The following is a 22,657-nucleotide window of genomic DNA, read 5'->3' on the forward strand; positions in this document are numbered from 1 at the left end:
CACCACCACCACCACCACCACCACCACCAACAACAACAACAACAACAACAACAACAACAAAGCATTATTTCCTTTGGGCTCTGGTTACCAGTCTGTTTTCACTTTGTGAAAATTCATACTTTTGGGGCCAGAGATAGCACAGCAGCGTTTGCCTTGCAAGCAGCCGATCCAGGACCTAAGGTGGTTGGTTTGAATTCTGGCATCCCATATGGTCCCTAGTACCTACCTGCCAGGAGCTATTTCTGAACAAATAGCCAGGAATAACCCCTGATCACCACCGGGTGTGGCAATGTTGCCTCAGAGGGCCATATGTAGTGTCAGGGATTAAAATAGGCTCAGCTGCATGCAAGGTGTGCTATAACTTCTGTACTATTGCTCCTATGCTTTAAATTTATTTCCCGCAGCAGTCTTTACATCTGTAAATCCGGGGTGAAGTGATAGCACAGTGTTTGCCTTGCATGCAGTGGACTGTGGATGGACCCTGGTTTGATTCCCGGCATCCTGTATGGTCCCCCAAGCTTGCCAGGAGTCATTTCTGAGCACAGAGCTAGGAGAAACCCCTAAACACCGCTGGGTATGACCCTGAAACAAAACAAAAGTCTGTAAATTTCTTTTTTTTTTTTTGATTTTTCGGGCCATACCTGTTTGATGCTCAGGGGTTACGCCTGGCTAAGCGCTTAGAAATTGTCCCTGGCTTGGAGGGACCATATGGGATGCCAGGGGATTGAACCGCAGTCCTTCCTTGGCTAGCGCTTGCAAGGCAGACACCTTACCTCTAGTGCCACCTTGCCGGCCCCAAAAGTCTGTAAATTCTATACTACACATTTATGTCTAAAGTTAAGACAAGAAAAAAATCCTCAAAAGTTAAATGTTCAATAGTAATTAAACTTAAAATTATCGAACAGTTGGGGCCGGGAAGGTGGCGCTAGAGGTAAGGTGTCTGCCTTGTAAGCGCTAGTGTAGGACGGACTTCGGTTCGATCCCCGTGTCCCATATGGTCCCCCCAAGCCAGGAGCGACTTCTGAGCTCATAGCCAGGAGTAACCCCTGAGCATCAAACGGGTGTGGCCCAAAAAAAAAAAATATATCGAACATTTGGTTACTTATGTCCAGGAAAAACCCACCAAATACATATAAATCACCAAAATATAAATCACAGCAGAGCTGGGAACTAAATCCAGGATCTCACACAGAAGGAAAACAAGTAATCTATCTATCACTGAGTTATATCCCTAACCATACACAGTACTTTAAAACATGAACCATTTTGGGGAATGAAAAGATAATACAGTGGACAGGGCAATTGCCTTGCATACAACCCACCTGGGTTCAATTCCAGGAGTCTCCTGAGCACTACCAAGAGTGATCCCTAAGCACAGAACCACAACATCTGTGAGCAGATCCCTGAGCAGCACAAGGTATGGCCCCAAAGTAAAATAAATAAATAAATAAATAAATAAATAAATAAATAAATAAATAAATAAATAAATAAAACAGGAACCATTTTCTAAAAGTTCATATAGTTGTATGTTGAAAGGAAACACACAAAAGAGAAATATTTTAGCATGCTCATGTAATTGCTTTTCTGTTCAGCAACGTAAGTGTAGTCAACAGTAATGCTATCAGAAATATATCTGCGGGGCCGGAGAGAGAGCAAGGAGGTAAGGCGTTTGCCTTTCATGCAGAAGGTCATCGGTTCGAATCCCAGTGTCCCATATGGTCCCCCGTGCCTGCCAGGAGCAATTTCTGAGCATGAAGCCAGGAGTAACCCCTGAGCACTGCCGGGTGTGACCAAAAAACCACCAAAAAAAAAAAGGAGAGGAGAGGAGAGGAGAGGAGAGGAGAGGAGAGGAGAGGAGAGGAGAGGAGAGGAGAGGAGAGGAGAGGAGAGGAGAGGAGAGGAGAGGAGAGGAGAGGAGAGGAGAGGAGAGGAGAGGAGAGGAGAGAGAGAGAAAGAGAGAGAGAGAGAAAGAAAAGAAAGAAAGAAAGAAAGAAAGAAAGAAAGAAAGAAAGAAAGAAAGAAAGAAAGAAAGAAAGAAAGAAAGAAAGAAAGGAAGGAAGGAAGGAAGGAAGGAAGGAAGGAAGGAAGGAAGGAAGGAAGGAAGGAAGGAAGGAAGGAAGGAAGGAAGGAAGGAAGGAAGGAAGAAAGGAAGGAAGGAAGGAAGGAAGAAAGAAATATATCTGCATCAACAATTCCATGAAAATGGTCCAAGATAGGGCCAAAGAGATAGCATGGAGGTAAGTCATTTGCTTTGCATGCAGAGGATGGTGGTTCAAATCCTGACATCCCACATGGTCCCCCGTGCCTGCCAGGAGCAATTTCTGAACAAGAGCCAGGAGTCACCCCTGAGTGCTGCCAGGTGTGACCCCCCCGCCCAAAAAAAAAAAAAAAAGGTCCAAGACATTTTCCTCCAAATTCAAATCCAAATTTCCTTTTACATATCAAAAATGTATATGCCTGGGGCTGGAGCCATTAGCATAGCAGGGAGGATGCTTGCTCCGTACCCTACTGACCCGGAATTGATCCCTGGTACCACCAGGACAATCCCTAAGTGCAGAATTTGGAGCCCTGGGAATGTAGGATGTGTCCTAAACACAAAAATATATATGGCTGCTTACCAAAAAGGCCTACACATAATGCTTAATCATGAAGCAATCCGGCCCCTATATCAATAGTTTTTATGGGCACATTTAATTCAGCTATTTGGAGGGAATCTTCCAATCATAACCAAATTTTCCAAATATGAAAGCACTGTTAGTATTAAAAATAACTAAAAACTGGGGCCGGAGAGATAGCACAGCGGTAGGGCATTTGCCTTGCTCACAGCCAACCCAAGACAGATGGTGGTTTGAATCCCGGCATCCCATATGGTCCCCCGAGCCTGCCAGGAGCGATTTCTGAGCGCAGATCCAGGAGTAACCCCCTGAGCACTGCAGAGATGACCCCCCACCAAATAGAAAAGAAAAAAGAAAAATAAAAAAAAATTAGTCTTGAAAATTTTCCTGTGTAGATAAAACAAGTTTAGTCATCTAAGAAATATTTCAGGCTGGGGCCGGAGTGGTGGTGCAAGTGGTAGGGCATTTGCCTTACATGTGCCAACCTAGGTTAGACCATGGTTTGACCCCCCAGCGTCCCATATGGTCCCCCAAGCTAGGAGTGATTTCTTTTTTTTGGTTTTGGGTCACACCCGGTGGTGCTCAGGGGTTACTCCTGGCTGTCTGCTTAGAAATAGCTCCTGGCAGGCACGGGGGACCATATGGGACACCGGGATTCGAACCAACCACCTTTGGTCCTGGATCGGCTGCTTGCAAGGCAACTCTCCGGGCCCGGGAGTGATTTCTTTTTTTTTTTTTTTTTTTTTTGTGGTTTTTGGGTCACACCCGGCAGTGCTCAGGGTTACTCCTGGCTCCATGCTCAGAAATTGCTCCTGGCAGGCACGGGGGACCATATGGGACGCTGGGATTCGAACCGATGACCTCTTGCATGAAAGGCAAACGCCTTACCTCCATGCTATCTCTCCAGCCCCTCGGGAGTGATTTCTAAGCGCATAGCCAGGAGTAACCCCTAAGCGACAGGGGTGTGACCCAAAAAGAAAAAAAGAAATATTTTAGGCTAGACAAATGATAGCACAGCAAGGTAAGGTGCTTGCATTGCATGCTGACAAGCCAAGTGTGATCCTAGGCATCTCATATGATCCCCAAGTACCTCCATGAGTAATTCCTGAGTGCATAGCTAGAGTAACCCCTGAGCATCACTGTGGCCCAAAACACAAATAAAGAAGAAAGGGGTCGGAGAGATAGCATGGAGGTAGGATGTTTGCCCTGCATGCAGAATGACGGTGGTTCAAATTCTGGTATTGCATATAGTCCCCCAAGCCTGCCAGGAGCAATTTCTGAGCGTAGAGCCAGGAGTAACCCTGAGTGCTGCTGGTGTGACCCAAAAACAAAGAAAAAAAACCCAGAAAGGTTCTAGAGAAAGTGGATAAGATGTTTACCTTGTATGCAGCTGACCAGAGTTCCATCCATTTAATCATCCTATCTGGCCCTGCCAAGAGTGATCCCTGAGTACAGAGCCAGGAGTAAACCCTGACCACCACCAGGGGTGATCCAAACAAAAACAAAACCAAAAAGTCTTATTTAGTTAATTTTGGAAGACTACATTGATAGGGCCCTGACCTATCTTAGGATCCTGGAAATCTATAAATCCTTTATTTGGGGGGTCGGGGGAAAATATATATATACACACATATCTATCTATCTCCTATCTATCTATCTATCTATCTATCTATCTATCTATCTATCTATCTATCATCTATCTCCATTTCCTATCTATCAATCATCTCTCTCCTCTCTCCTCTCCTCTCTCTCTCTCTCTCTCTCTCTCTCCCTCCCTCCCTCCCTCCCTCTCTCTCTCCCTCTCTCTCTCTCTCTCTCTCTCTCTCTCTCTCTCTCCTCTCCCCCCATTTCCCTCCCAGTTTGGGTCAGCTGTATGCAAGACAAGCAAGCATCCTAACCCTTTATATTTTCAAGCATATACACTAGTAAAAAAAATGGGAGATGAGAATTGGAGGTAGTAGAGTGGCACTTGTCTTATATATGGCTGACCCTGGCATCTAATAGGTTTCTCCCTAAGCACAACTAAAAGTAAGCCCCAATCATATATCAGAGTTAGGAAGAAGTAGAATACTATTGGGGATGACCCAAAAACAAAATAGAGAAAGAATAGTAGTTTAGGAATTGGAGAGATTGTACAGAGACAGTAAAGATCTTGGACTGAATACAACAGGCCCTGGTTCAATCCCAGATACTACATATGGTCCTTAACCATTCAGGAGTTATCTTTGAGCACAGAGCCCAGAAATCAGCCCAGAGCACCACTGGATGGTCTAAATCCCCATTCCCAAGAAAACCAAACCAAACCAGAGTAGGGCCTAGGGATGTAGCTGTAGATCAGGGGCTGAATACCTCCCGAACATGTGAGACCCTGGTTACATCTCTGGCATTGATTGTCCCTACCACCATCCACACACCCTCCACACACAGCATCAATGGGTTGGTCCCAATAACAACAAGAAAACCAGTTTAATCTTGCTAGACACAATTGGACAACTGTTCCTCCCACTAGATACCTTCAATGGCAACCCACCATATATTAAGGAAAGCTGCTTCCAATGTCTTTCACATCTCCCTGCTGGATATGGCAACCTACTTCCCAGCCCTGAACTAGTATTTCCTATCTGCTGTTTCCCAGATACATGCATATTGCCACTCCATTCCCCCTATCTGGAATGACATCTGCTTCCTTGACCTTCCACTTTATACAGCATTTGATTCCTTTTTGGACTCTAAATTCCTTAATACCAATTAAGGAATTGATGATACCAATTCATTTACAGTATTACCGTAACATAAAATGCTATTATAGTAAGGCTCCATTATTTTCCAAAGATTAGATGAGTAAATCTATTTTCTTATAGTTTCTTATAGTTTCGTCTACTAGTTTACTTTTACCTCCATAAAACAGTACACAGTCGGCATAAAGAGCTCAGTTATCAGGCTGAAGATTGCTGTGACAGGGATGGATAGACTTACTTTCAATGGAAAATGTTATCAGTGCTCTTAAGACTCATACTTACTCCACAGGTCCAGATGGGAAAATGTAGTGTTTCTAATGCTTGTGAGATACTTACAAAACCACAAGACTTGATCTATTAGAAGTCTTTGCAAGACTGATAAAAATATCAAGCTGAAAAGATTCATATATCACAATGGGGAGCAACACTTGACTCACTCCACTTGTCCTAATTCTTCTGACTGGTTTTAAATCCTTCTTTCCCCTCAAGCAGGTATCTTGTGTACCAATAGCTTTTACACTGCTATGTAATTGCTATGTAATGACCCATGTAGAAAGGTAGCTTTAATCGCTTCACTGCTGCTTCCTTCTTTTTTAGAGTACTTGGATATAATATGTGGGAGTCTAACAGGAAATGAAGGAACCGTAACTATCAATGTAGTTTTTTCTCTAAAGTGACTGAGAGCCTTCAGTTCCCCTGTGCATTTCAGGTTCAGGAATCCAACCACTCAACAAACATGACCAAATGAGTTTAGATCACTAAATCTGAAATCAGAGCCATCAAATTTTATTTTTTTAATACATAGAAATAATGTCTGGAAGAGAAAAGTTAATTTCTCTAGATGTTTACATAATATATAGAATCTGGCTGCCTGTTCCCAAAACAATTGCTAGCTTACTTTAACATTATAGTTTTTCAACCCACCAAAGATGATGTTATGGGAACTGGAGCGATAGTACAGCAGATGAGGTTTGCATTGTACACAGCCAATCTGTGTTCAATTCCTGTCATCCCCACACGATCTTGAAACCGCCAAGAGTGATTTCTGAGCAGAGCCAGGAGTGACCCCTGAGCACTGTCAGGCTGACCAACTCTCCCCCAACAAAACAAGACAAAAGCAAGAAGATATTGCTATTAAAGATAGGCTCAGAAAATTAAATTACACACCCCTCTTTTTTTGGTTTTGGGGTCATACCTGGCAATGCTCATGGGCTTGCTCCTGAGGGGTAGGAGTGTCACTTCTGAAAGTGTTTGGGAAATGAAGCAGCACTGGAGTCTGAAATTGGGCCTCCTGCAGAAACTTACCATTTTTTAGTCACCTAGCAAATGCTTGGGCTTCTAGAAGTTAGTACGTTTCTATCCTTACCACGTTTCTGTTATGATATACCTTAATCTTAATGAACATTGGAAAAATACATTCCAAGAATTAAAATCTAAGACAAAATGTAGGTTTTAATGTAAGTACTACTAGGTCACCACTGCAAGAAACTAAATTCAAGCCAGTGACCCTGGTCTTGATCACTCAAGCGATCTAAGACCCATTAGCCATTATCAATTATTCCCCAAGCTAGCTGGAGCAGAGAGCACTGTCAAACAACAATGAGTATATTTCAAGGGCAAGCTTTTTAATTTAAAAACAACAGCAGCAATGAACTTAAAATGAGCAAAACGTTCCAGAACTATTTAAGCTTTTCACTCATCTGCAGGATTTCAAGTCAGCTGTGTTTTTGCTTGTATCACCACTCTAAACTCTTGGACTCGCTGCTGCAAGTCAAATATGTGCTCCAAAAGGCACTCCCTCAGGGAAGTGTCATAAATACGCGGTTCTGGAATGTACAGAGAACCTAGCAACTACTTTCTCACTTGCAAATACTCCACTCACCCATCTGTATGCCCCCATGAGACCTCACTGGCCCATGAGACCTAACGGGCTTTTTCCTATGATAAGATCATGTGGCTGATAATCACCACCACTTGATTAAGTGACTCACCCAATTTCAAACAGTATATGGCGCGCGCACACACACACACACACACACACACACACACACACACACAGAGTTGCTTTACAACATTTTGCAAGAAATTCCTCTAGAAACACAAAGGACACTTTTGCGCCTGGTCGCCCAAAGTGACTCTTAAGGATTGCATTTCACCACCCTGGGCCCCAGCCCGCTGTTTCCCGGTAAAATGTTAACCCGGGTACTCTTTAGAGACATTGCACTAGTAGTTACAAGGGAACGAACGTCCTTGTTGAATATACATCCTCTCCAACGCTGAAACGCTGCCTGGTGATTGATTCGACTTCAGGGTGTCCCCGAAAGGAAATGAATGGGAAAGAGGGGGATCGTGGAACCTTGGCTTGTGCAAAGAGATGATGGCTTCCAGTGGGTCGGCCACAGACAAATTCCGCAAGCCTATATATTGGGGGCCGGGGTGGGGGGCCGGCTAGAGAGCTCCTGCCTTAGCTAAACAAACCGGGCTTGGGGAAGGAAACACGAGCAGCTCTTGAAGGCAACAAACAAGCAGCATGCCTGGGGCAACCCGGGGGTCCGGGTTCGAGCTCCAGGCCCCGCAGGGTAGGACACATTCCAGCGCCCCCAACACCTCTCTCCAGGGTGGCGGCTGTCCGGCCCGGCGGCTCACCCTTGAAGAAGCGCAGCGCCAGCCCGTACAGCTCCTCCAGGCCGAAGCCCCAGCGCTGCTCCAGCCGCCGCGCCTCCTCCGCCGCGCCCCCCGCCGCCGCCCTCCCAGGGCTCCCCGCGGCTCCCCGGCGGCGCCCGGGCCGCCCAGGCCAGCCCCAGCCCCGGCAGGCGACGGCGGGCGGCGGTGGCAGCGGGCGTCGGCGGCGGCAGCAGCGGGGCGCCCTCCACGCCGGGCCGCTCCTCCGGGTCCGGGCTCAGCGTGAGGCCGTCGAACCGACACCTCCAGCCGCTCTGCGCTCAGCACCGCCCGCCATCTCCGGCTGCTGCGCCTCCTCGGCGGGGACGGGAAGGCGGCCACGTATCGACTTCCGGATGACCACCTGACCTCGGCGCGCGGCGCCGGAACTTCCGGCGCGGAGGCGGGGCTAGCGGAGCGCGCCCGGAAATGAGCTGAGAATGCGGGCGTCGGCCTTTGCGCATGCGCGCTGCCCACCGTCACTCTCTCTTTCCCTCCCCTCCCCACCCAGCTGGTTTTCTCCGCTCCGCGGGAGGGCCCGGCCCTACTTTGACGCCTGGGTCCCGTTTGGCTTTGCAGGGCCGATGAGTGCGGGGCGGCGGGATCGAACCCTGCCCACTGAGCTATGGCTTCGGCCCACCCCTAATTATTAAATATTTTATATTTTTTCACCAGCTGTCCCAATGTTTGAGAATGATTTTTTGTTTAATTTGGGGCCACACCCAGCGGTACACCTTGCTCTGTGGACCTTACATGCTGCTAAGAAGCTAACCTGCCCTCCTGCATGCAGCTCATTAAACACTCGCTGGGGTTTCCCCCCCCCACACACACACACCTTTATTTATATATTTTTGCCACACCTGGCTGTACTTAGATCTTATTCCTGGCTCCGTGCTTTTTTTTTTTTTTTTTTGGTTTTGTTTTGTTTTGTTTTGTTTTGTTTGGCCACACCCGGCGGTACTCAGGGGTTACTCCTGGCTGTCTGCTCAGAAATAGCTCCTGGCAGGCACGGGGACCATATGGGACACCGGGATTCGAACCAACCACCTTTGGTCCTGGATCGGCTGCTTGCAAGGCAAACGCTGCTGTCCTATCTATCCGGGCCCAAACTTTTTTCTTATTTATTTTTGATTCTGGGGTCACTCTTAGCTTTGTGCTCATGAGTCACTCCAAGCAATGCTTGGTGGGCTATGTCCTATAGTGGTTGAAACTGGGTCTCTTATAGTTATCTCTTCAGCCCAGAACTTTTTATTTTAAAATACCAACCCATGGGCCCGGACAGAGTCGCAGCATCCCAGATGGTCCCCAGAGCCTGCCAGGAGCAAATTCTGAGTGCAGAGCCAGGAGTAAACCCTGAGTGCTGCTGTGTGGCCCAAAAACAAAATAAATAGATAATAAAATACCCATCCACATCTTATATAAACAGTAACCAACTCTAGCTATGGTGAAATATTTTATTTACTTGATAAATATTAATATTCACGCGGGAGTCTAGCAGGACGAGGTTTGGCAGGCCCCCGCCATGCTGGAGGCCTGCTTGACTAGGCCTAGTGGGGGTGCGGGGACTTGGGGTAACCCCCAGCGCCCCTCTACCGCCTTGCTCCAGATCTCCAGGGCTTCCCCGGGCCACATGCCTGGGCAAGCAAGTGAGTTGGGGTCCCTTGGTGGAGCTTTGAAGGTACCCTAGGCCTTCCCCCCATTACTCATTGCAGCTCCTTAGGGAGGGTCTGGGGTGGGGCCTCTGAACTTCTGGTCTCCAGCTTCTTGAAGGATCTCTCCTTTCTGGGAGCCAGGAGTCTAGCAGGACGAGGTTTGGCTTGGCACCGGTAATCTCTGTCCAGTCTGTATTTTCAAAATCGCGCGGGGGCACAAGAAACAATTACTAGTACTCTCACAAGAAGAACATTAATAGTACTCTCACAAGAAACATTAATAGTAACTCAACAAGAAACATTTAATAGTACTGTCTATCATTGAAATTATGTTTTTATGTATGCAGAATGTCCATTTTTGTACTCTGCCCTTTTGCATACCCCCTTCATAAGTTCATATTTCTCTTTAAACTTCTTTAACTCCTATCATCATTACTCCTTTTTTACCCTTTCTAACTTAAGTACTCGTTGAGTCCTAAGTCACAGACCAAAGTGGTGCCCTGGAGTTAACACCCACCCAACTATTTTAAAAGGCATAAAAAGGACACATATCTTTTCAACATTTTATGGGTGTTTTCTTTGTCGGCTATAACTTTTGCTGAATACTTTCTTATACAGTGATGATTCCCCCCCCCCATGTTTTTTATCTTCTCTTTGTGAACTGCTCAATATGGAATTTGGTGTGAAAGAATCCCTCAGTTCAATACTTATGTTTGAACCAAGTCATGGGTCTTGCTGGAAATGTTCTTATGCCCCCATATATCTGGTAGCACCACGTGGCTTTATATCTTGTTTGCGTAGGCACACTAACATGGGAAAATACTATACATACCAATAAGTTCTTATCTAATAGAAATGGGAACACACAAATCTTGTAGTGCAATGAGACCTTACACCCTGAACATTGACATAAAGACCTGGCACAGGCCTCAGAAGAATGGACATTCTCCATTTACTCCTTGATCTACAGAAGACATTTACAAAACATCCAAGGTTGTATATAACATTACCCAGAGGCATTCCTGTACCAGGGAAGACCCTACAGCTGCTCTGACATCGATCTACTCAAAAGAGACACCCCTTAACACTGAGAAGACAACAAGAACAATGACCTGCTTACTGGACAGGGCTTGCTGTATTGCCCCTTAATGGTGAGGTTTGTCTATAACATCACCTGAAAGCAATCCTCTACCATGGAAGACGCTACCACTGCTCAGACATCGTCCTGCTCAAAAGAGACTTCCCTTAACACTGAGAAGACTTAACAACAACAACCTGCTTACAGGACAGGGCTTCCTGCATTGCCCTTTCATGGTGAGGTGAAACGAGAAGGCACTCCACATCATGACTTCAATGTAGGACATGCAGATTCCAGAATCTTTAATACAGAAACATGATACCAACAACAGAGACTGTGTGATAAGTGTGTTGGCGCTACGGACAATGTCTTGGATCGAACGATAACTTGCCTGAGGCCTAGAGCTGGTCTTATGCCAGGAAACTTCAGGGGTAGGATCTCTCTGTATTTAGGCCAAGGTTATTCCTTTCCATGACTCTCATATTTTGGTGGGCCTATGCAAACAACAATTGCCACTCTAACACCGTTTTTACTGTGCTCCTTTGACTCTAATCCTTAAAACGCACCCACTTAAAATTTGAGGTTAACTTAAGCTAATATGCATGTACATGGAAATGTAAAAAATACTATGCCTCTAATGTTTAAGGAGTTATGTAAGTTTTATGGCTTTAGATTGCCTTGTGTGCTGTTAAGAAATATTATAATGTGCTACAATCTGGGAACTTGAGGGACAAAGTAATTGCACATGGATTCTGTTTTATTTATCTTAACTTTCTTTGGCTGAAAGTTCAAAGTTAAGATATCAGCAAGGGGACTTCTGATAATTATGTTATGGAGATGTCCTTCCACTGTAACTTTACCTTATCCTCTTTCTTTGCATCTTTTGTTCTCATAATTCAAAATAAAAAAATTATAAAAAAAATATTCACATAATAAAAACTTCTTTTGTGGGGGAACACACCTGGTAGTGCTCAAAGGCTACTCCTGGCTCTGTGCTCAGAAATTGCTCCTGGCAGGCTCGGGACCATATGGGATGCCAGGGATCGAACACTGGTCTGTCCTAGGTCAACAGCATGCAAGGCAAACATCCTACAGCTGTGCTGTCACTCAGCCCCATATAAAATTTTTCTGGGCCCGGAGAGATAGCACAGCGGTGTTTGCCTTGCAAGTAGCCGATCCAGGACCTAAGGTGGTTGGTTCGAATTCCGGTGTCCCATATGGTCCCCCATGCCTGCCAGGAGCTATTTCTGAACATATAGCCAGGAGTAACCCCTGAGCGCCACTGGGTGTGGCCCAAAAACCAAATAAATAAATAAATAAAATTTTTCTTATCTATGGATGGATATTGAGAGTATTATGCTGAGCAAAATGATCAGAGAAGAGAAATAGACATAGAATAATCACACTCATTTGTGGGATATAAAGAAAAGATAGCATGCTAACAATATCCAGAGACCATAGAGACGTGGCCACGAGGATTAGTCTATGGTAGAAGCTTCCCATAAATAGTGGAGGAATGCGGGCCCGGAGAGATAGCACAGCGGCGTTTGCCTTGCAAGCAGCCGATCCAGGACCAAAGGTGGTTGGTTCGAATCCCGGTGTCCCATATGGTCCCCCGTGCCTGCCAGGAGCTATTTCTGAGCAGACAGCCAGGAGTAACCCCTGAGCACCGCCGGGTGTGACCCAAAAAACCAAAAAATTAAAAAAAAATAGTGGAGGAATGCAGTTAGGAGAGAGAAGGAACCACAGTGTTAGACAAAAACTGGACAAGTGGGGGCCGGAGTGGTAGTGCTAACGGTAGGGCGTTTGCCTTGCACACGCTAACCTAGGATGGACCGTGGTTCAATTCCCCCACGTCCCATATGGTCCCCCAAGCCAGGAGCGATTTCTGAGCACATAGCCAGGAGTAACCCCTGAGCCTCAATGGGTGTGGCCCCAAAATAAAAACAAAAAACAAACAAACAAAGAAACTGGACAAGTCAGACAAACCTCTGGACAAGAATTGGGTGCTAAAAGAAAAAGTGATGTATAAATACCCTGCTAGTAACACTGTTGCAAAACACATGCCTAAAAGTGGAAAAAAAGGAAGAGAAGCAAAATGTCTCCCACAGACGCAGGCAGGGGAAAGGGCAGTAAGGAGGGCAGAGTGAGGAAACTGGGGACATTCCTGGTGGGAATGTGCACTGGTGAAGGGTGTTGTACACTCTATGACTGAAATTCAATCAGGGACAGCCTTGTAACTGAAAAAAAATCCAACTATTATGAGCAACCTTGTAATCGCTGCATTTAAATAAAATAATTAAAGAAATACAGTGTGTGTGTGTGTTTGTGTGTGTGTGTGTCTGTGTGTGTGTGTGTGTGTGTGTGTGTGTGTGTTGGGGGGCCTGCTCAGGATTGGTTTGGTTGTCCCTCAGTCCCCCCTGCCGGCCAGAAGAAGTACTACTTTCCATAGAAGCTCATTCTCCCCAAGAATCTTTGGGGGCTGCTAGATTTTTCTGTCCCTATCTGAGGTTCTGTTGGTTATCCTGGAGAGAAAAAGTCACTCGAGAGATGTGCAGGAGGCAAACCCCTTGCTTGGATGCTTCAAATCCATGATAAAGTTGGGGGTCTGAACAAGATACTGTGGATGATGAAACTGTTTTTGGATGTGGCCCCCCAAACAAAACAACAAATAAAGAATGTTGGATCGACCTAGGTCAACTATGGACATAGCGAGCAGCCTAACTGTTGTACTATCAGTCCAGCTTCTAAGACATTCATTCATTTTTATATCTGTGTTCTAGTCTTTTTTTTTTTTTTTTTTTTTTGGTTTTTTGATTTTTGGGCCACACCCGGTGATGCTCAGGGGTTACTCCTGGCTGTCTGCTCAGAAATAACTCCTGGCAGGCACGGGGGACCATATGGGACACCGGATTCGAACCAACCACCTTTGGTCCTGGATCGGCTGCTTGCAAGGCAAACGCCGCTGTGCTATCTCTCCGGGCCCTGTGTTCTAGTCTTTTGAAAGACACCCCCACCCCAGCCACTTCTGCCAAGAATTTAATAAACTCTAGATGTTTCCTGTCTTGGTCTACTTGAGAGTTGTTGTCAAAGGAACTCAGAATGGGAGCCAGAGACCTGGCCAGCATGCTCACTAGGCCACTGTTGTGGAAGTTGGCACGCCCTTCCTTCTCTTACTCTGACATTTTACCCTTCCTATGCCAACAAGGAGCTTCAACTCCTAGTGTCTTAGCTGAAAAGAGAAGGTTTTCTGAAGGTTCCACAGTGACTTGGCAGTGCTGTCTCCCATCTTCTGGCACAGGAGCCTTGAGTTGTTCTCCAGAAAGTGAGAAAACACCAGAGAATTAACAAGTGCAAACAAATGGAAAGAGTGGCAATTGGAAACCCCACCCCCACCCCAGTTCCCAACTGACAGGATGACCAGACAGGGGTGAGATGGTTGTTTGGTGCAGTTTGGAAAGACTTCCTGGAAGAGGAGGAGGTGCAATCATGGTTGTTGAGAGAGCAGGAAAAGTTCACAGCAATAAAAAGTTACAGAGGACTGATCAACTCATAAAAGGGAAAACTTTCTAATAGAACTTTGAAGACTATCTCTTGTAAACCAATGTCAGTGACATTGTACAGACACTTTGCCTGTACTAGAGATTGCCTAAATTCTCTTCACATGTCTCATTTAAGTCTCATAATAACTGTTTTAAACACTATGTCCTATTTAATAAAACTTTGTTTAATCAGGCTTTGGGCCATACCCAGTGATCCTTGGGGATTGTTTCCACTTCTGTTCTCAAAGGTTACTCCTAGGGATATTCAAGGAACCATGGGATGTGCTAGGCTCAAACCCCCTCCTTGAAGAGGGGAGTGTCACACCCAGTAGAACTCAGAGGTTAGTCCTGGCTCTTTGCTCTGAAATCACTCTTGGTAGGCTCCAGGGACTTTATGAGATGCTGGTGATGGAACCAGGGTCAGTGGCATACAAGGCAAAATCTCCAGCCCCAAACCTGGCTTTTTTGTTTGGTTTGGTTTTTGTTTGTTTGGAGGCCACACCTGGCAACGCTCAGAGGTTACTACTGGCTTTGCATTCAGAAATCGCTCCTGGCAGGCTCAAGGGACCTTATGGGATGACAGGAAATGAACCCAGTTTGTCTCGGGTCAGCCATTTATTTGCAAGGCAAACACCCTGCTTCTGTGCTATTGCCCTGGCCCCTCAAACCTGGAATTTTTATATAAGAAGCACACATTCACTACAGCTCCATCATGTCCCACTGTAATTTTTAACTTTCTGGGTGTTTTTGTTTTTGTTTTTTGGTCACAGCAGTGCTCAGAGTTTACTTCAATCTCTGAATGTATAGATCACTTCTGCTAGGGTTCAGGGATGCCAGGGATCAAACCTGGGTAGGCAAGTACTCTCCCCCACTGTACTATCTCTCTGGCCTTTCCTGTCTCATTTTTTAATTTATTGGGCCACACCCAGTTATACTCAAGTGTTACTCCTGGCTTTATGCTCAGAAATTACTTCTGGGAGCCGGTGAGATGGCGCTAGAGGTAAGGTGTCTGCCTTGCAAGTGCTAGCCAAGGAAGGACTGCAGTTTGATTCCCCCCACCCCCTGGCGTCCCATATGGTCCCCCCAAGCCAGGGGCAATTTCTGAGCACTTAGCCAGGAGTAACCCCCCAGCATCAAACGGGTGTGGCCGAAAAAAAAACAAACAGAAAAATAAATTACTTCTGGCAGAATTGGGTGACCAAGTCAAACCTGGGATCTGAATTCAGGTTGACTGCATGCAAGGCAAATGTCTTACCCGTTATGTTATTGCTCCGGACCCTCATGTCCCTTTTTGTTTTATTTTGGGACCACACCAAGAGTTCCTCTGGGATTACTCTTGGCTCTTCACTCAGGAATTACCCAGGGCGGTCTTGGGGGAGCCATATGGGATGCTAGGGATTGGATCCTGGTCAGCATTGTGCAAGGCAAATACCTTATCCACTGTATTTTCACTTTGGTCCTTCATATCTTTTATTTATTTATTTATTTATTTATTTATTTATTTATTTATTTATTTATTTATTTTTGGTTTACACCCAGCAGCACTCAGGGGTTACTCCTGGCTTTTACGTTCAGAAGTCGCTCCTGGCAGGCTCGGGGGATCATATGGGATGCCGGGATTCGAACCACCATGCTTTTGCATGCAAGGCAAACACTCTACCTCCCTGTTATCTCTCCGGCACACATATCTTATTTTTTAAGGAAGAATACTGAAGCACAGAAATTAAGCAATGTTTCTCCCTGGGCTAGAGATAAGGTAGATACCTTATAAACAATGTGGTTTGTCCAATCCAGAGTCACCTAGACCTCTCTCTAAAGAGCTGGCAGAGCCCAGGTATGCCTGTAGTTCTGTAGTTCCTAAGTCTTGTTTTTGTTTGTTTGTATGTTTTAACTAAGGCACCTTTGGTCAGCAAGAGTGTAGATATTTGGGGCAGGAAAGGTAGTATACTCAGGGTTTAAGTTCTTTGCCTTGTATGCAGTTGACTACAGGAACCATTTGAGAGGCTGGGGATCAGACTTGGGTCAGTAGTAGCAAGGTGGGCATCTTTCCTATTATACCCTCTCCAACACCTATTTTTACACATTTAAGCAATTTTTATTGGTCATTTACCACTTGCACAGCAAAGGACATGTGTCACCATCTCCAAAGTCTTTTTATGGTTTGGTTACTAATTCAACTATTATTTGTTGAGTTCCTACTACAGGTGAAGATTCATTGGGGTGCATAAAAGATGAGGTCTCTGCTTTAATGGACCAGGAGACCTGTATGTACTGTATCTCAATCACCTGATGCAAAGCTGCCCAGAAAACCTATCCCTTCCAGTATCCTTTCTACTATCTGGAAAGCTTGTCAATAAAACACCATCTTCACACAATAATTTTTGTTTGTTTTGGGGCCACACCCAGAGATGCTCAGAGGTTACTCCTGGCTTTGCACAGGTATTACATCAGGCGATGCTCAGGGAACCATATAGGGTGCCAGGGATCAAACTGAGGCTGGCTGAGTGTCCTGCTTTCTCTATTATCACTCCAGCCTCTTTCTCTGGAAGTTTTAATTTATGTAATATATGTAAAATGTATGTAATGTACGTAAAAATTGAGTAGAACTCCAGGCTTTACTAGTATAACGCAGGTTCACAGACCAACTTTTTCTTTTCATGACCACACAGTAGAACATCCGAGGTAGTAGGTGAACCTAGTGTACTGCCTAATGTGGTGTCCCCAACCACCCACAGGCTCAGTGGCCTCCACATTGGAGAAAATTGGAAATGTCTTGATAGAACAGCCCATCAGCTGGGGGAGAATACTGAGTGCAGGAGCAGCCACTGAGCACAGAGCCCCAGTTCTGAGTCAGAACTAGCTACTCTGCTTATCTTCCAACAGCAGGAAGCCCTGACACACCCCAGAAAACTGTTCTGGGAAGCCCCAGAGCAGAGCAGGAGAAGCTTGCCAGGTGGCAGCAGCAGATTCTGATTGAGGCAGATACGAGGAAGGTGATAATCAAATAACCCTTCCACACACACCCCTGCCCTGTACACATACCACCTCGTAAAGGACCTTCAAGTCAGAACCAAGAGGCTGCCAACTCCGCCTCCACCTCTTTGGGCAGGGCTGTGCACCAGGCCACAGCTATTATATAGAATTGTTTCTAAAGCTGCCTGTGACACAGGGCAAAGGCAGTTTCTGTCAGGGTGTGGAACAGGCCGAAACCTTAGAGAAAACACCCACAGTCCAGAGGCAGACTGCAACTTTGTTCTAACTTCATTCCTTATCATCTGACTCTGTGTGTGTGTGTGTGTGTGTGTGTGTGTGTGTGTGTGTGTGTGTGTGTGTGTGTGTGTGTGTGTGCGGCCACACGTAGCAGTCAGGGCTTAATTGTGGCTCTTTGCTGAGGGTCACTCTGGTGGGGGCTTTGGGAATATATGGGGTGCTGGGGATAGAACTTAAGTCAGGTACCTGCAAGGTAAGCATCCTACCTGCTGTACTATCTCTCCAGCCTCTGAATTTGATTTATTTCTGAGCAGCATTAGTTGTAATGAACATCTTTAAGTATGCAATATTTTTGGGGGGCTCACATCCGGCAGCACTCAGGAGTTATCCTTGGCTTCGTGCTCAGAAGTTGATCCTGGCATGCTCGGGGGACCATATGGGATGCCGGTATTCAAACCAGGGTCCATTCTGTGTTGGCTGAATGCGAGGTAAACGCCTTACCACTGTGCTATGGCTCTGGACCCAAGTATGTAATTTTTTTTTGAGAACTATAAAGCATCACTATAGCCATTTACACAAATCATTGAGAAAGTAAATCTTAATTACTCAGTTAACTTCTAATCTATCTACTCTTTCTTTTCTTTAAATTTTAATTTGTTTTGGGGGCCATATCAGGCAGTGTTCAGGGCTTAAGTAGCTCTTAGGGATCATTCCTGGCAAGTTGAGGGGTGGCAGATATTGAATTCAAATCAGCTATATGTAGACAATCAAGCTCTTTACCCATTCTAATATCTCTTCAGTCCCATTATTTACATTTTTATTTATCATAGAACAAGCCAGATGTGTGGTAAAAAGTGTTTATGGAACACTGAAAACTGTAATCTCCTCTTTTTCTATACAAATATCCGGCCCCATCCTGAAGTAATTTTACTATGCCCCCTGTTATTTTTCTCTAGATAGATTTACATAGATAGATACATACATATGCATAGATATACATATTGCATAGATAGATATACAGTATTGAGTGTTAAAAAAACAAATGGAGGGGCCAAAGAGATAGCATGGAGGTAAGGCGTTTGCCTTTCATGCAGGAGGTCATCGGTTCGAATCCCGGCGCCCCATATGGTCCCCTGTGCCTGCCAGGAGCAATTTCTGAGCCTAGAGCCAGAAATAACCCCTGAGCACATCCAGGTGTGACCCAAAAACAAAACAAACAAACAAACAAACAAAAAAAACAAATGGAGGGCCATAGAGATAGTATAATGGGTATGGCACTTATCTTGGGCATGGCTGACCCATTTTCAATTGCTGACATCCCATATAGCTCCTCGAGCACTGCCAGAAATGACTCCTGAGCACAGAACTAAAAATAAGTCCTGAGCATTGCTGATGAGGCTATAAAACAAAAACAAACAAAAAATAACAAATTAATCTGGAGAGATAGTAGAAGGGTTAAGTTGCATATATAAAGTCATTTATTTTTGTTTTGGGGCCACACCTGGCAGTGTTCAGGGGTTACTCCTGGCTCTGCACCAGGAATCACTCCTGGCGGGTTCAGGGAATCATATGGGATGCTGAGGACCAAATCTGAGTTGGCCATGTGCAAGGCAAGTTTCCTATTTACTGTGCTATCACTCCAGCCCAACTCCTTTTTTATTTTTTTAATGATTTGATCTCCAGCATTACTTGTTTCATCGAGTCCTTCTAGGAGGGACTAAGCAGAGTCAGGAGTAGACCTTGAGCATTGGTGGGTGAGGCCCAAATATCTCCTCAAATATGTATGTCCTCTTTTTGGGGGGTTAAGGGCCCTGGGCCACGTCCAGCAGTGCACGACTGAGCACCACCAGTAATGACTCCTTAGTGCAGAGTCAGGAGTGACCCAAGTACCCCTGGATATGGACCTAAAACATAAAGCAAACAAAACAATGTATGAGCAACCAAAGAGATAGTAGAGAGGTTAAGGTGTTTTTGCCTGCACCCTGTAGTTCCCCACTGTAATCCCTGGCACTGCATGTTGGTGTTTTGTAGTAGGGGCCACACCCAACAGAGCGTGACGGTATATGGACCAAGCAACGCTGGAGGTTTTGGGGACCCCAGGGACTACTCCAAGTAAGGCTGGGAGGAACATGTGGTTTGGGGGCTCAAAGTTGGGCTTTCTATAAGGTAGGCAGATGCTTTGCCTCTGGAGCTCTCTCGTTGGTCCCTCAGACTAGACTCAGTTACTAAGCTGCTTGAGCAAGTAAAACAGGTCTTGAATAATTTGGTCCCATCCAAAAGCTTGTTTCTTCATCTATAAAATAATGGTGCTATTCATAATATAGAATATTATCCAGCTATTAAAAATGAATGACTGGGCCCGGAGAGATAGCACAGTGGCGTTTGCATTGCAAGCAGCCGATCCAGGACCTAAGGTGGTTGGTTCGAATTCTGGTGTCCCATATGGTCCCCCGTGCCTGCCAGGAGCTATTTCTGAGCAGACAGCCAGGAGTCACCCCTGAGCATCGCCGGGTGTGGCCCAAAAACCAAAAAAAAAAAAAAAAAAAAAGAAAAGAAAAAGTGGGGGAGGCAGAGTGGTGGCACAGGGCGTAAGGTGCCTGCGCAAGTACCTTGCGCGCACTAGCCTAGGACGGACCTCGGTTCAATCCCCCGGCGTCCCAAATGGTCCCCCAAGCCAGGAGCAGTTTCTGAGCGCATAGCCAGGAGTAACCCCTGAGCGTCGCTGGGTGTGGCCCAAAAACCAAAAAAAAAAAAATGTAAAGCCCCAATATTTGTTCCAGGGCTGAGAGATAGTTCAAAGAATTGAGCAAATGTTCTGCATGTAGAAGGTCTATGTTCAATCACTTGGGCTCATGGGCCCAAGTACTGCCAGGACTGACCCCTGAGTAGAGTAAGGAGTAGGCCCTGAGAGCTGCCGTGTGGCCTGAAAATAGAAAACCAAACACACACACACACACACACACATTTATTCCTTTATTCCAATATCACTTCTCAAACAAAAACAAAAGCATTTAGTACCAATCTCATCTTTTCCTGGCGGCCGCCCTGACCATTCTATTACAAGTGTCACTTTCATCCCATTCCTTTCTGCCCTGTTGATCTTCATCCTACTTCTATGAGACTGTGACAGTTCCTGCAGTTGTAATGGATCATTTTCTCGCCATTAGCACGTGCGCCCTCTGGCGCCCAGATTTGGCCATGCGCTTCACCCCGGAATCCAGATGGCCAACCTCAGGCCAGGCCCGCATGAGCTGACCTCTCAATACCTTTTTTGTTTGTTTGTTTGGGTCACACCCGGCAGCGCTCAGGGGTTCCTCCCGACTCTATGCTCAGAACTCGCTCCTTGCAGGCTTGGGGGACCATATGGGGATGCTGGGATTCGAACCACCGTCCTTCTGCATGCCAGGCAAAAGTCCTACCTCCATGCTATCTCTCCAGCTCCTTTTTTTTTTTTTTTTTTTTGGTTTTGGGCCACACCCGGTGACGCTCAGGGGTTACTCCTGGCTATGCGCTCAGAAACTGCTCCTGGCTTGGGGGACCATATGGGACGCCGGGGGATTGAACCGAGGTCCGTCCTAGGCTAGTGCGCGCAAGGTAGACACCTTACGCCCTGTGCCACCACTCTGCCTCCCCCACTTTTTCTTTTTCTTTTTTTTTTTTTTTTTTGGTTTTTGGGCCACACCCGGCGATGCTCAGGGGTGACTCCTGGCTGTCTGCTCAGAAATAGCTCCTGGCAGGCACGGGGGACCATATGGGACACTGGGATTCGAACCAACCACCTTAGGTTCTGGATTAGCTGCTTGCAAGGCAAACGCGCTGTGCTATCTCTCCGGGCCCCCCACTTTTTCTTTTTGTTTTTGGGCCACACTCGGTGATGCTCAGGGGATATTCTTGACTAAGTGCTCAGAAATCGCTCCTGGCTTGGGGAACCATATGGGATGCCGGGGATTGAATCCAGGTCCATCCTGGGTCAGCTGTGTGCAAGGCAAATGCCCTACCGCTGTGCTAATACTTTTCCCTTGAATGGGTCCAGAGTCCACGGCATCCACTAGAAAGCTATGTATGTAGGAGGCGAGGAATCTAGAGAATGTCTGAGGCTCATGAAGGGCCCTTGGAGGTTCCAAAATCTTAACTGTTTTCCTTTTGTGGTTTATGAGCCGTATACCAAAAATGTTTAGAGCTCAGGTGACCTTATGAGATGCTGTGGATCAAACCCAGGTGGGTCGCTTGTAAGGCAAGTGCCCTACTCACTGCACTATCTCTCTGACCCCTAAAAGCCTAAGATTTCTGTTTGTTTGTTTGTTTGTTTGTTTTTGGGGGGGCCACACCCAGCGGTGCTCAGGGGTTACTCTTAGCTATCTACTCAGAAATAGCTCCCGGCAGGCACGGGGGACCATATGGGACGTCAGGATTCGAATCAACCACCTTAGGTTCTGAATCAGCTGCTTGCAAGGTAAACGCCGCTGTGCTATCTCTCCAGCTCCAAGCCTAAGATTTTAAGCGCTAAATTTCTTTGTCAAGGAAAGAGAGAGGGCATGGGTAAGTACAATGATCTGCAGGCTCCTGCAGAACCAGGGAATGAATTCTTTTTCTGCTCCCAAATGTGATGTTGGAGGATGTCATCTCAAGGCTCAGTTCATTGGTTTCTCAGGTAGGAAATGGGTTGGTTGATTTCTGGACAGAGAGCTGGGCAGGCACTGAGGAAGGTGACTCAGCTTTTCCATCATCTAATCCTAGAGTACGGGAGTCCAGGGGAGGGCAGTAGAACTCTGAAATTGGGCAGGATGGACAGACACACCCCACCCCATACCTGTGGATTCCTAGTCAGATACCACATTCTCAGTCTTTAGTTCCAACAGAAAATGGACTTAAGGGTGAATGATGGGGATGACATGTGCAGAACATGCAGAAAAGTGCGAATTTGCAGCCTGGATGAGCCTTCTGTGTCCTGTCCATGGCCCTCAGCCTATTTGGGTGGACCTGAGAGCTGGACCCTTTCCAGTAAGCGTGTAGAAGTCGCAACTTCTGAGCAGATTAGTGATTCGGGTCCACACACAGTGCCATGGGAGGGTTTGTAAAAGACATAAAAGGCACTTGCCTTTGCTTGCCTTTTCTCTGTTTCACCAATGCAGGTTCAAATCCCTGGCACTACATATGGTCT

The 22,657-nt window shown here is 46.1% G+C and overlaps 1 protein-coding gene across 1 annotated transcript in view; it reads right to left on the reverse strand.

The window, feature by feature from the left end:
- ACBD3 (acyl-CoA binding domain containing 3) overlaps nt 1-15,569 on the reverse strand; it is a 69,774-nt gene extending 54,205 nt beyond the window's left edge. Inside the window, 5 exon segments of the mRNA XM_049777556.1 lie at nt 8,000-8,117; nt 8,120-8,176; nt 8,179-8,268; nt 8,270-8,448; nt 15,542-15,569. Coding sequence (XP_049633513.1) covers nt 8,000-8,117; nt 8,120-8,176; nt 8,179-8,268; nt 8,270-8,448; nt 15,542-15,569 — 472 coding nt within the window.
- Between the last annotated feature and the right edge of the window lie 7,088 nt (nt 15,570-22,657).

This window comes from Suncus etruscus, chromosome 7, assembly GCF_024139225.1.
Source record: "Suncus etruscus isolate mSunEtr1 chromosome 7, mSunEtr1.pri.cur, whole genome shotgun sequence".
NCBI lineage: Eukaryota > Metazoa > Chordata > Mammalia > Eulipotyphla > Soricidae > Suncus > Suncus etruscus.